The sequence below is a fragment of the Corvus kubaryi genome, unplaced genomic scaffold (genome assembly GCF_017639235.1).
Source record: "Corvus kubaryi isolate FWS band 111438036 unplaced genomic scaffold, C.kubaryi_AGA036_p1.0 37354, whole genome shotgun sequence".
Lineage (NCBI taxonomy): Eukaryota > Metazoa > Chordata > Aves > Passeriformes > Corvidae > Corvus > Corvus kubaryi.
The window spans coordinates 12,806,882-12,820,219 of record NW_024581116.1 but is presented as its reverse complement, the minus strand read 5'-3'; the positions used below and the strand labels follow the sequence as shown (position 1 = coordinate 12,820,219).

Below are 13,338 nucleotides of genomic sequence, written 5' to 3'. Positions count from 1 at the left end.
GAGGCTGGTCCCAATTCTTGCCTTAGCCAAGGAGCAGAAAATTTGACCAGTGGGAATAACACAAGCTCATACAGTAGAAGTTGGTTGGCTGTACAAGTACCTTACACAATAACAGATCCTTAGCCCATCTAGTTCTTCAGCCTGGTTTGTATCTTGAAGTTAGTCATATAGATGCCCTAAAATGCATTACTCAGTATGGTGAGCTAGATGAAGTGATACATGAAGAAGTAGGGGTGTCCCAAAGTCAGAAGCTCCAAGGCTTCCTGTGATCAAGAAATTATTGCACTTAGCTCCTATCAGTTAGTTGTCACCAAATTCCAATGACACTAGAGAAAAAAAACCCAGCATTGCTAATAATTTTCATTACTACTATTCCTACTTAGTGCAGAAATTGTTTTGCTAACTTACCAGCTAAAGACAGACTGAAAAAACGAAGAAGTTGTCTGTCTGTGGCAGGTTGACCCTGGCTGGACACCAGGTGCCCCCAAGACTCTTCTATCACTGCCCTCTTCAGCTGGACAGGAGGGAGAAAATTTAACAAGGTGTCAAAAACATGTCTATCCAGGCAGAAGGAAGACAAAACTGGTTCAGACAGCCCAGCACTTCAGCCCTTGTGATTAGACAGTGCCCAAATATCTAACTCCCAGTAATTCCAGATGTTGAGGGGGAGCAGCAGAATCAGAAAAATGTTTGAAAGTTTATATTACTGTTTCTACCTGACCAGCTGTACCAGCCTTGTCATGCTGGCTGGAGGAATCCAGTTTTTAAAAGATCCTGAAGTGCCAGAAACCACAGCAGGTCAGGACAGCATTGGACCTTCTAGGAGAAAATGGCAATAAAATTAAACACCGGAAGTTTTCACAGAAAACCCCAAACGAGAACAGATTAATTTCAGCTCTTGAAAATTTGACATTTACATTGATAAGCTTTTTAATTGCAAAAATTTTAAGAGAAACATTTTACCAGATCTGAAATGATTTCCCACACCTCCTCTCTCCCTTTCTTTCCAGCTGCTTTACTGACTGCCTTATTAAACAGTGACTTTTTCCAAGTTATTTCCTTCTATGAGAATTCCTTCAATTTCACAGGAAGTGGTGGCCTCTTTGAAGGAAAGAGCTCTGATTCCCCAGATCTTCAGAGGCAAGGGAAAACAGTATGTCTTAACTGACACTACAGGTTAATTACATTTCCGTGATTAAGAGGAAGCATTAAGGCATCACTAGAAGCCAAAGCAGCCATCCATTGTTGGGCATTACTTTCTAGAAATTGTTGCAGTAGACATCGTGTACGCATCACTTAAGAAGGGAAAGAGAAAACTTTTGGAGGGAAGGAGCCACCTGCCTTGACCTTGGTCATTTCACCCTGCAGCACCCTGAGGCACAGTGTTCTCTCCACTTGGGAGTAAATCCTCTTTGCTTTGGTCACATTCGAATTCTCCTGCCCCCACAAACCAAGTTTTGGTAAACCAGCACACATATACAGCAGCTCTGCCCTCACATCTATCCCAAATGCCATCACTGAAGCAAGCTTTTGTTCCCACCACTCCAGGGATGACAAGCATTTCTGGAATACCTGACATAGCCTTGTGCCTTCCCTCTGCTCTGGAGAAACGTCCATCTTCTTCCAGTTTTTACCTGGAACATTTCATGGTTTGGGAGACTGATTACGGAAATAAAGGATTGTCACTTTTGAATTCTCCTGGAATAACTGGAATAACTCTAAAGTTACCAATTATTCTAATGTCTTCCCTTACTGGCTACGTTGCAGATTAGTGACACCAGCCCACAGCTACAGCCTCATGTGAGATGTTACACACAATGCTCCTGGTTGTGTCTGTACTTGTAAACTGAATGGCGTCAGGCCCTCTCCTAAGAACTGGAGAATGATCATCCACACTCTTCTAGTGATACTTAAATTGCAGCAATGCAGTTACCATGACATTGTGCAAAAGTGATTTGTTGAAACCTGTCTAAAATATCTTTGATAGAGGATATTTATTTGCTGTGGAGATCTGTTTAAAATATTGCCTCATTTTCAGTGCAACAGTGTCATAGTCCCATTCGGCAACGTACAATTTACCTCCGGGAAAGGAGAAACACACAGTAGCTATGATGAAACTTCCCTTTTGATTCAGTTTACAGGAATATCACCAGAACCCCAACAGACAACATAATTACTTTTCACAACACTGTCATTTGCATAAGATGATTAAATCCTCACAGGTAAGCACGTGGTCTTTTATGACCCCTGCTGTATGCACTCCACTTGTGGCAGTATTATAAAGGTTAAAAACCAGAAGAAAATGCATTTACAGACGAAATGCTGGTAAATGAAAAGGACATAATATTCATGATTGAAATGAGATAATGTATAATTTTAATGCTTTTGAATGCTAAACTTTTTGTGTAAGTGTACATAATGTAACTGAGCATGTATATAACTGTACATTGCAATTATACTAATGTAGTAGGTAAAATTCTTGAAAAAATTATAAAACACACCAATCCCAGCCAAAACACCCAGACCTTACTGAAGGAGAGCTAGCACAGCAGTACAGATACACACAGAGCAGAAGTGGATTTTAGGGGCTTTAAAGCAACGTTTCCCTGCCTATTGCCACCAACATGCACAGGAGTGTGAACCAGCTCTCTGAATCCTCTCTGGCGCCACAGCTTTCTGTATCTCCAGGCTCATATAAATCCTTTCTGCTCAAGATGTGCCCATACACAACCAGTCTACTATTACCATTTCAGTGCTCATTCTCAAATCTGTGCTGTATCTGTACAAATTTGTACTAGAGATCCTGATATTAACAGAAGAAAGTGGAGTGTAGAGAGAGGCACCCCAGAAGAAAGAGCCAGATGTTCAAATGAGATAAGTAGGGGAGACAGAGCAGCTTTGGCAGAAACTGCTGTAGGGAAGGGAAGGGAAGGGTGGTTCCAGGAATTGGGAGTATAAATTCTGATTAGGGCTGGGCTGGTATTTCCCACTTCAACTGCCTAGTTTTCTCTTTAATGAGGAAATGGAATTTTTACTTTTGCCCCCACTCAATGAAGAATTAAATGGGAACAAGGACTTGCCTTCATAGGTAAGCTGACCCAAATCTCAGCATAACCCCACCGGGAATGACAGCATTTTCAACTCCTACCTGATCTTGCTGCAAAAGTATTGTACTTAAACTCTAATACAGCTATCAAAGGAAATGCAGCACTCAATCCTTTTCATGAGTAAGATAAAAATTACTCCTTTCTGAACATGCTCAGGGTAGATCTTCATTTCTTGGATATGCTCCATAGTCTAAAACACTAAGCAAAGAACAGAAGATGGAGATCCTGAAGAACAGTCAGCAACAGACACATTTCTGAATTTACACTAGTATGGATGGTTTGGTCATTGTAGTTTTCATTCACTTATACAGAAACTCACTTATTTTACCTCTGCTCATGAGTGCAAATCAGTCTGTACCACGGGATACTCCCAAGTATTTCCTATGGAAATACCACTTACACGACAAACACACAGTAACATGTCACTTTATCAACAGACATTTGCCACTAGGCCCCATGTGGATTAAGATCTGGGTAAAATTAAAAAACAAAGGAGAGACACTAATTTGATCACAGGGCTGGAACATCTCTCATGAAGGTAAGCTGAGAATTGCAGTTGTTCAGCCTGGAGAAGAGAAAGGTTTGGGGTGACTTTAAAGCACCTTCCAGTAGCTAAAGGGGGCCTTCAAGAGAGCTGCAGAGGGACTTTCCATGTGGGCACATAGTGAGTGTAGAGATAGCACAAGGGAGAATGGCCTTAAGCTGAAAGGGGGTGGGTTTAGGTCAGGTATTAGGAAGAAATTCTTTGCTGTAAGGGTGGTGAGGCACTGGCACAAGTTGCCCAGAGCATATGTGGACTCCCCATCCCTGGCAGTGCTCAAGGCCAGGTTGGACGGGCTCTGAGCAACGTGGTCTAGTTCCCTGCCCATGGCAGGGGCTTGGAACTAGATGATCTTTAAGGTCCCTTCCACCCCAAACGAAACTATGATTCTATGACCTAGAGAGCCTTTAAAATGCAGGAATTCCTTTTCTTCCAGTTATGTAAACTACAAGTGGTGCTAAATATGATTATTTTCTGTAGGCTTTACTATAAATTGTTCATTTTGGTGACAGGACTATTTCATGTTCAACACAAAGAGTCAGCTGTTGAGTAAAATGGGCTTTGAAATACAGAGATAATGATCAAGAGGTAAAATTTATAATAGATTTATGTGCTTTCATTCAGTTTAAAATCCCCATACTTCTCAAGATCAGACAAAATATATTAGCTATGGAAACATGCCAAAAGAAGTATATTATCTTTAAGAAAGAGATAAAAAGATAAAACTAGTGAGTGATTCAGTGGAAGGATGAGACAAAGGGGGAAAATTACTCCAGTCAATTAATGATACATGTTTCCTCCTTATGCCCTACAACATCCATAGAGTAATCAGGCTGGAGAGGTCCTCTAAAGTTCATTAAACCATTCTTCTTCCTCAGGGAAGGCTCCACTACACCTGAAGATACACAGATATCTATACCTGCAGATGTTTAATCCAACAAGTCTTTTCATGGACATTGCACAACCTCCCCAGGCAGGGAGCTGTACTGCTTCACTGTACTCCTGCATCTGAAACATGGTCCTGTCTTCCTGGAATTAAATTATATTCCCCACTTCCACATCTGGAAACATGAAGAACACAAATATAAAAGGCTGCTGCAAAGCAAGATGGAGTAATCGGAAAACTGTTCCATTCCCTCTCACAACTCTTCCTGAAGCTTGACATCTCAAACCTGTTTTAAGCTCCATACATAAACCCCATGAGTATAAAAATGTGCATATACATTTTACACACACTTGCTACATATGCAGGGTAATATTTTGAAATCACATTTCTTTTGTTCAGATATTAAAAACCAGCAGCGTGGGGTACAGTAAATTTTTTCACTGTTTTGTTTAAACTGGTAGGTGCTCCTAATTTCAGACAATTATACCAGCCACAGGAACACAGAATGATTCTTGGCCTGGTAACAGAATTTTGGAAAGAACATGAGACAATTAGTTTTGGTTCAATGCTAGTTGAATGATTAACAGTCTAACCAATATAAATCATATTACTTGTGGAGTAAAAAATACTGAAGTACAGGTGACACATCAGACCCAGGCCACTCCTTTATCTCACCAGCATTTCACTCACATTTAACCACCACCTGTACATTTATTTATAGTGGGTTTTTAAACTGATGCTCACCCTAAGTTCTCAAATGTATGAAACAATCAGGGTTTCCATGAGGCTACAGCAGCTGATCACACTTACCTTAAGAGGATGAACCTTAAATGTCACAAAGGATCCCAGCAGCAGCTCAGCTTCTAGGAATTGCAATTCTGGACGAATACTGATTCCTGCAGCATGGAAAATGAAGTGGCTGCTGACTGAAAAACATTAATGGAACCAGGCTGAGACTGAAGAAATGCCTGCTTTGGTTGCATGATGAAGCTAATTCATTTGCAATGATGTTGCATTGATACTCCAGCTTCTACTGAAACTTTCAATCTTCCCCAGATAGCTGCTCAAGAACAACTTCAACCTGCTGTTAATCTACTTAATCAATCTCAACTATCTAAACATGCTTCATGCCAGGTCCCTATGTGGACAGTGATGTGGATTGAGAACTGGCTGAATGGCAGATCCCAGAGGGTCATAACCAGTGTCACAGGGTCTAGTTGGAGGCTTGTCACTAGTGGTGTCCCCCAAGGTTCAGTATTGTTTAACTCACTCATCAATGACCTGGATGAAGGGGCAGAGGTCTCCTCAGCAAGTTCCCTGATGACACAAGGCTGGGAGGAGCGGCGATACCCCAGAGGGCTCTGCAGCCCTTCAGAGGGACCTCGACAGGTTGGAGAGATGGGCAGAGAGGAACAGTTTGAAATTAACAAAGGCAAATGCAGGGTTCTGCACCTGGGGAGGAATAACCCCAGGCACTGGTACAGGCTGGGGTGACCTGCTGGGAAGCAGCTCTGTGGAGAAGGACCTGGAAGTGCTGGTGAAAAACAAGCTGTCCATGACGTGTCCTTGTGGCCAATGGTGTCCTGAGGGGCATTAGGAAGAGCATTGCCAGCAGGTTGAAGGAGGTGTTTAAAATGTACCCCAACTATCTTTGAGGTGAAATAAATGGCATGCTAAGGGCAGCATGCATGTGCCTTCTATCTAACAGTACAAACCATATTCATTTTATCATAGAGGCTTCAACCTAAACATGTGATCAATACTATCACAATACTTACATTATGAATGTAAGTGCAAGAAAAGCAAAACACTGACTTAAACCAGTCAGTCAGAAGAATCTCAAAACCAGAAGAAATACTCTCATTTTAAGCTGAAGGTTAACCATTTCATACTCAATTCATTACCACCCTGCAAATCAACCATATTTAGTTTTTTACTGCTCTTGACAGCCCACAAAATCAATGCTGAAATACAGATGCCTTATACCGTAAATGCAGCTCTAGAGCAAACATAATGGGGATTTAGGCCCACCATGAGAAGGAACAAACTCTGCCAAATTCCTGCTCTTACAGCACCACTTCTGTCCACTCAGTGCCCTGTTTCAACCACAATGGAGGCCAGTTTCCCCTGTTAATCTTTCCAATTTCATACAGCCCTGTGTACGACTTGAGCACACCAGAATCGCACAGAGATAGTTTCTAAGAGATAACATAATGCTCCAGAGGGAAGATGTTGCACTAGTACAAATTTTAACTTGTCACTGCATTTGGATTTCAGAGGCTTGCATGTCAGAAGACAAGACTCCAAAAAGAGGGACATACCCTGAAGCAACCACAACTGCATTCACATTTCTCAGTGCCTAAGGAGAAGTAATAATGGTACTTACAGCATGGGTGAGACTGACATTGGAATACTGAATAGTTCTGCGCTAAATAAAAAGCATGAGAACCTTATGGACAATGCAGTAATTTGACAGTTAGAGGTAAAAAACTACGTATTGAGAGACTCATCCTTTAGTTGAATGCAAGGGCAGAGGTGATAACTGCAGTGTAAGTTTTTAAAGATAAAAATATCAGGTAAAAATGCCTTTTTAAACTGAAGGCGGCAATATAATTAAAACAAGAATTAAAGCAGGTAAAATTATGTCAGGGAGAAAAAAATTTAACTATGTTAAATTATTATTTAACAACAACAACAAAAAAATAACAGGCTATGAGGAATGAAGGCTTTTACTGAAGTAACTGCAAAGATTCTATAAATACTGTCCAAGAGACTTGACCAGATTAATACCCCTCTGGTTTATAAAGCAAAACACTTAAGAACCTATGAATCTCTTAAAAAGATTTACAGTGACAGAAGGATTCACTGATTCTTGTTGGATCCAAAGTTCAGAGGTTTTTTTGATCTAGCAAAAAGGCAGTCTATAAAAGCTTTTAAAAAGCAATAAAAAGGTTCTTTTAGGATCAAAGATAAAAGTTAATTTATTTGCTGAAGTACTGACCTATTTAGGTTCTAGGTTTTTAAAACTCTTTTTCTGAAGCATAGGAGACTACTGGCATGGCCTTAAAATGCTTGTTATGTGAACATATACCACTTGATCTATGCTGAACCATGGCTGGCTTTCCAAAACAGAAACATCAGGAGCAGGTTTTACATGAGTTAAGGTAGTATTTACAAAATCTAAGTTAATAGGACTTATTAATAGGGGATGCTTCTGAGCTTCCTCTTTGTACCTGGTGTGGCAAGAGAGGTTTCCTTATACAATGACTCAAAGGAACCCAAATCAGGCATTCTCAGTTGCCCTTCTGACAACCATTTGTACCATTTGCTACTAAAGGCAACCCAAGAATATAAAGCCAAAGTCAGTTTTTGAAAAATACAATTGTGTGTCATCCTTCAAGATGAAAAATTTGTTGTGTCCTTGTAAAAATAAGCTTTTAGACAAAATAACTTACCCTTGATCTTCTACCTAAGCAGTCACAAAGATTTCAGAAACAAAAACTCACAGCTCTTCAGTTAAACAAAAGACAGGGAGCCTCGTTGTATACATAAATTCTTATATAGAAAACATCCAGGGTAACACAATAACTGATTGCTGGTGATTTATGAACAAATACAGTTCACACTGGACAATATCCATAGTGTCCTTTGGTCAGTACTTTAACTTTCATAAACTTCTCAATAATTAACACAGCGTTTAGGAAGTTCTGGTTTTTTGTTCACCAATGAATCAAAACACAAATCCATTGGTACTGTGTCCCAATTTGAAAAAGCCCCTTTTTCAAATGAAAAATTAGGTAAAAAGTTTCTTAAAAAAAAAACAACCATAAATCAATGAAATAGTCGTCCTCTTCCACGTCTGCTCTTGAGTTGACTGGCAGAGCGCCGAAGACTTTTCCTCTCTTGACGATGCAGTTTCTCAGCTTCCTGCTGTTTCCTTTGCTGCTCTGACTGGAATATTAAAACAAAAATAGACTCAGGTTCTTGTAAATGTACACATCACCTCATTGCTCCAATATCAATATATCAAGTCAGAATTCCATTAAGCAAATCTGGAAGTGTTACCATTAGTTGCCCCATGCTATCTTGTGTCAGACTCTACCTGTTAATTCTGGACATCCTTAGGCATTATCATTCCAAGTTTTTCAGAGCAAATGTTTAACATAAAGATATCAAAAAACAGTGAACAATGTATTTCAGATAAAAAACAAAGCTTAAGAATACACTCCAGAATTTATGTTTAAATACCCTTAAGAATTTAGATCCCAATTTGTGGCTACTTAGTATCTACTTTGGTTAACTAGTGTTTTCAAGTTTAACAACAGAATCACAGAATAGAATAAGCTGAGTTGGAAGGGACCCACTGTTGGGGAAGATGGAACAGGAAAACCTTGGAAATATGATTGCCTGACAAAAGATTTTGGGAATATGAAAACTACAGGCAACATCGAAATGAAAGCCACTTTTGAAATACCAGGTCTTAGTTACTGAACAACTAGGAAACAATGGTATGGCCACTGAAGTAATCCCCTCTTGATGAAACAATACCCTCTGCTTGCAGGCAGGTCCAAGGGTCAGAGCAGACCCTACTAGCTCAGCAGAAGGGGTCCAAAGAGTAGTTTTTAGAAGTTAAGATGTAACACTCTATGGTAATATAAGAACTCTTATAGGCTGTATGTAAATGCTATAGGATTTGTATCTTGTATTAGATTGGTTAGTGACAATTAGAATATTCAGTACAGAAGATGATTTATTGTATTGTAACCAGGACTTCAGACATTCTGATTCTGATTCTCTCTCTTCTTCTCTATTCCTCTCTTCCACTTCTACTTACTTCCACTCTTGCTCTTACACCCTCTCTCTCCCACTTACTCTCTCTCACCTGCTTACTCTCTTGGGCCTGCTCAGAGCTGAGTCAGGCAGCTCTGAGCAGTGCCCCAATACCCACGCCCTTTACAATAAACCGACTGTGTCCCAAGACCTGCCTATAGAGATCTCCATCCGTCTACGTCCGCCCGGTCCCGACAGAACCCCGAAACCCGTAACCTACAACCCACAAGTATCGAGTCTAAACCCTGGCCCTACAGGAGTCTCCCTGGACAGAATCACACTATGTGCTCAAGACTACTGTCCAAATGCTTCTTGAAATCTGTCAGGCTTAATATTGCACAATTTAATTTTAAAAAGACAGAACAATTAGTTAAATTTGCTGAAGCATACACATTTCCTAAAATGTGTTCTTAGGAGTTCTTGGAAGTGTTTGATATGCTGTATGCAGTTATAGAAAGACTTTCTACATGAAAGTAATTCTAAATCTCTGCTCCTGTGGCACATGCTCTATTAATGTTTCTTCTCTTAATCAAAAACATGCTGGAAGGGTTTAATTTATGTACCATGTAGATGAAATGGTTCTTACAGCCATAAACTACTATTTTCTTTGGAAGACTAAAGTTTTTCTTTCACCTAGGCAGAAACTGGAACTAGCAGACTTGAACTAGCCAAGCTCAGGCAACTGTCCATGCTAAAAGTACTCCAGCAATTCGAGCAATCTCAAGCAGCCCAGGATAACTGTACTGACAGTGTGACAGAATTACCGCTGTAGATGCAGCTGCATCCCCACTGCATCTCATTCTGTAACCAACAGAATTCGTGTCAGCTCATCTCTTCCCCAGTCTCCCATTCACCTACCATTTAAGCTGAACTAGAGATCTGCTTTCATGGACAGCATTTTGGCTGAGGTGAGATACAAACCAGTTTACCAAATGCAGCAATCAGCCCATACTGGTATCAAGGCCGAAAAAACTACTGGTCTTCTGACTTTGATGGAATTTATTAATTCCTGTTTTCATTGCAAGTAGAGCAACAAGAAACCCACTATTTGAAAATACAAGTAGTTTCTCTCTGTTTCCAGACCTCTTCTGAAACAATCTTGATGAATCTACTTAAGTTCATGTTGACAGCTACTCATAGTGTACTGAAACTGAATGACCTTGATCTGCATTAGAAATTTTATGGTTTGGGTTTTTTAAATGTCTTCCATACTGTCCTAAAAGTATACGTACTTTGACATTTTAGAAATCCTGCTATTTTGTTAGATCTATTTGCTATGATAAAGCATATTGAAATTGAAAAATAAGTTGCCACACTGTAGGAACCATATGCAAATCCCCCGAAAACTAAACTGTGAAATATCAATGATAAACAGTTTCATCACTGGATCTGTCAGTGGTAGCTGGGCATCAGGAGGCTGCCAACATACCACACCTGCAGGAGCCAAGTTCAGCCTCGATTCCTCTAACTTAGGAGTTGAAGTGATACCAACCCTAAGGAAGGACAATTCTCTCCCCTGCTAAATCTTTCCACCTACTCCTAAATACACCTGCCCTTTGAGGAAAGGGCATCACAAAGCCTAAGTTGATGTTTCAAGTAACACTAAAACCCCTTTTTTGGCTCGTCAGCTCCAACTCTTCATCCTCTGAAAAGGAGTGCCATGACCGCATAGCTCTCCCTTCTCCATTCCTTGGGACTTCAGAAGATATAAACAAGAGTCTGCTTATTTGAGAGAAGACTTGTAAGTCTTACTTTGTTGTTCTGCTGATAGGAGAAAATATCTCCACTGTAGATGCATTATTTTTCTTTAAATTAGATTTAAAAAAATCTTTTTAATTCAGATGACTACAGTGTACATATTTTAATAAAGCAATTATCAGTAAATAGTCAGGAAAAGAAAATCCATATATGTTAGAAGCACCATAATTTTAAAAACCCCTCAAAGGTGTATCTTATCTGATGCAATCAAGTAAAATTGGCATTCTGAACCACTGCTGTGTCTGTCTTCCTCCTGCAGGATCTGTCTACCTTGCTCCCAAGTCTTTACAAAACTGTCAGTAAAAAGTGACAGTTCAGTGTGCACCAACTGCACAAAACCTTGTGGCTTTACACTTCTTCAGTTAAAGCTACTGTAAAAAAATCTGTGCTTTGAAGCCCTACAAAGCCCATTTATTAAGCTGTAAGACACCAACGTATCAGTTACAGAGTTGATAAAATCACCAGAAAGGTTACCCTACAGGGCACTGCAGAGGAATTTGTGACTTACTCCACAGTCACATATTAAATTCCAGCAATATAGGAATCAAAACCAGATGAAAAAGGACATCTGCAAACAGATAATAATCAGTAAAGTAAGGTAGAAACAGTCAATAAATCTGACTTTTTTTTTTTCCTTCAGGCATATCCAATGTGACAATCAAGTAACTACTTAGCCATTTTTGTGACAGTGTTTTACCAGTGAGAACAGTATTTGACCAGTGGTAAGGAGAAATGTGTTACAGCAAAGATGCTTACCTGAGGAAAACAAATTTTAACCAAAGTAAATTTTGTCAGGTCAAGTATTAATTCATATGGGTCTTCAGCTTTTAAACTGAATCCTCTCCTCAGTTCTAAAGCAATTTTCTGGTTTAAAAAATCCCTAAATGTTCTGCAGCAGTAGCAGATGCACAGAAGCATTTATTTAGCTGTCCCCATGTTATAAAGCAATCACCTGTATGCAATCTACAAAATTCTTTAGAATGGAAAATCAAAACCCTTGGAAAGGGTAAATAGACAGCAGTTAACTCCATATGGAATATGACAACCATATATAGGTTGTATAGGACCAGCTCATTCCTGTGACCTGTGTTACATAAGGTCAACAACAAAGGTGGTTTGGAGCTCTGTTTCTATCCTGCTGAGACCTCTCACCATGCCAAACCAAGAAAAAGCCTGTCCCCTGCAGCACCCTCACTTGTGTTTGGACCTGCAGACTGAGATCTGATCAGTGCTGGCACTGAAGTCAGGGAAGGTCACAAGCTTCTGGTGGTACCTCTGCAAATAAACTATTAAAAGATGCAAGCCATTATTTTCCACCAGAATGTAAGATTTTATGAGTGTTGCATGAGTTACATGGGATAAACACACAGAGCACTACTGGAGACTTTCATTCTCTTGGCAAGAACCTGAAGAGTTGGCAGCTTATAAAGAAATGAAGAGGGACATTTGCTTGATGGTTTTAAAGTTCCTGTTCTTTCATGCAAAAACTAAAGTTACCTGTGCATTATCTTAAAAATTATATATATGTATATATAGCTCACCTTCTTTAATTTGAATGTCGCCTGTTTGCTGCCTACTGTGGTATCAGACACATTGAGTGTGCCAAGCTTTTCTTCAAGCTTTAAACGATCTTCAAGAGTTTTCCTGCAGAGAAAAACTAACATTAGCCCCTATTTTTGCCATCTTTTTACTGTAATAAAAGTTGATAATGCAGTCAAAACAAACCTCAATTTCTCTGAAACCCTGAAATGTCATAACTAAAAAAATAAACATTCAGGAAACAGAAAGACAAATTCAAATAATTCCCTCCAGATATTGCTTTTAGTAGAAACACTTTTAAAATTTATGTAAAGTTCATTGTTTTTGCTGCTAAAAAGTAACATGACTCTAGTTGAGAAAGAAACCACACCCTTCTATTGCTATAGTTTTCTATGAAATGTCCAATAAAGTTGGGGATATTAAACTGCACAAATGAAAAAAGTAAGGCTAGATATTCAGTTTTTTTGAAATCTTATAATTTCTGAATTGGAAACACTTTTGAAGGAAGGAAGTAAGCTTGACTATACACCAGAATGAATTAATCACCAAATTAATCATTTCACTACTTAATCCAAACACAAATGCCTGTTCGGACACTGTGCCTGCAACAGTCTAAGTAGTTTTCTGAATAAAAGAACAATATAAACAAGTGAATGTGATAAAGACAGATCCTGGGC

General features: G+C 39.4%; 1 protein-coding gene and 1 long non-coding RNA gene across 2 annotated transcripts in view; both read right to left on the bottom strand.

The window, feature by feature from the left end:
- Positions 1-4,223: 4,223 nt before the first annotated feature.
- LOC121666971 lies at positions 4,224-5,937 on the bottom strand. Its single transcript, XR_006016860.1, has 2 exons — positions 5,345-5,937; positions 4,224-4,709 (listed from the first exon to the last, which is right to left on the bottom strand). It is a non-coding gene; the product is annotated as an uncharacterized LOC121666971 (long non-coding RNA).
- A 1,308-nt stretch (positions 5,938-7,245) lies between these two features.
- NOL10 (nucleolar protein 10) overlaps positions 7,246-13,338 on the bottom strand; it is a 51,498-nt gene continuing 45,405 nt past the window's right edge. Inside the window, exons 20-21 of the mRNA XM_042033009.1 lie at positions 12,664-12,766; positions 7,246-8,485 (exon numbers count right to left, since the gene is read on the bottom strand). Coding sequence (XP_041888943.1) covers positions 8,366-8,485; positions 12,664-12,766 — 223 coding nt within the window. The 3' untranslated portion in view covers positions 7,246-8,365. The remainder of the gene's footprint in view (positions 8,486-12,663; positions 12,767-13,338) is intronic.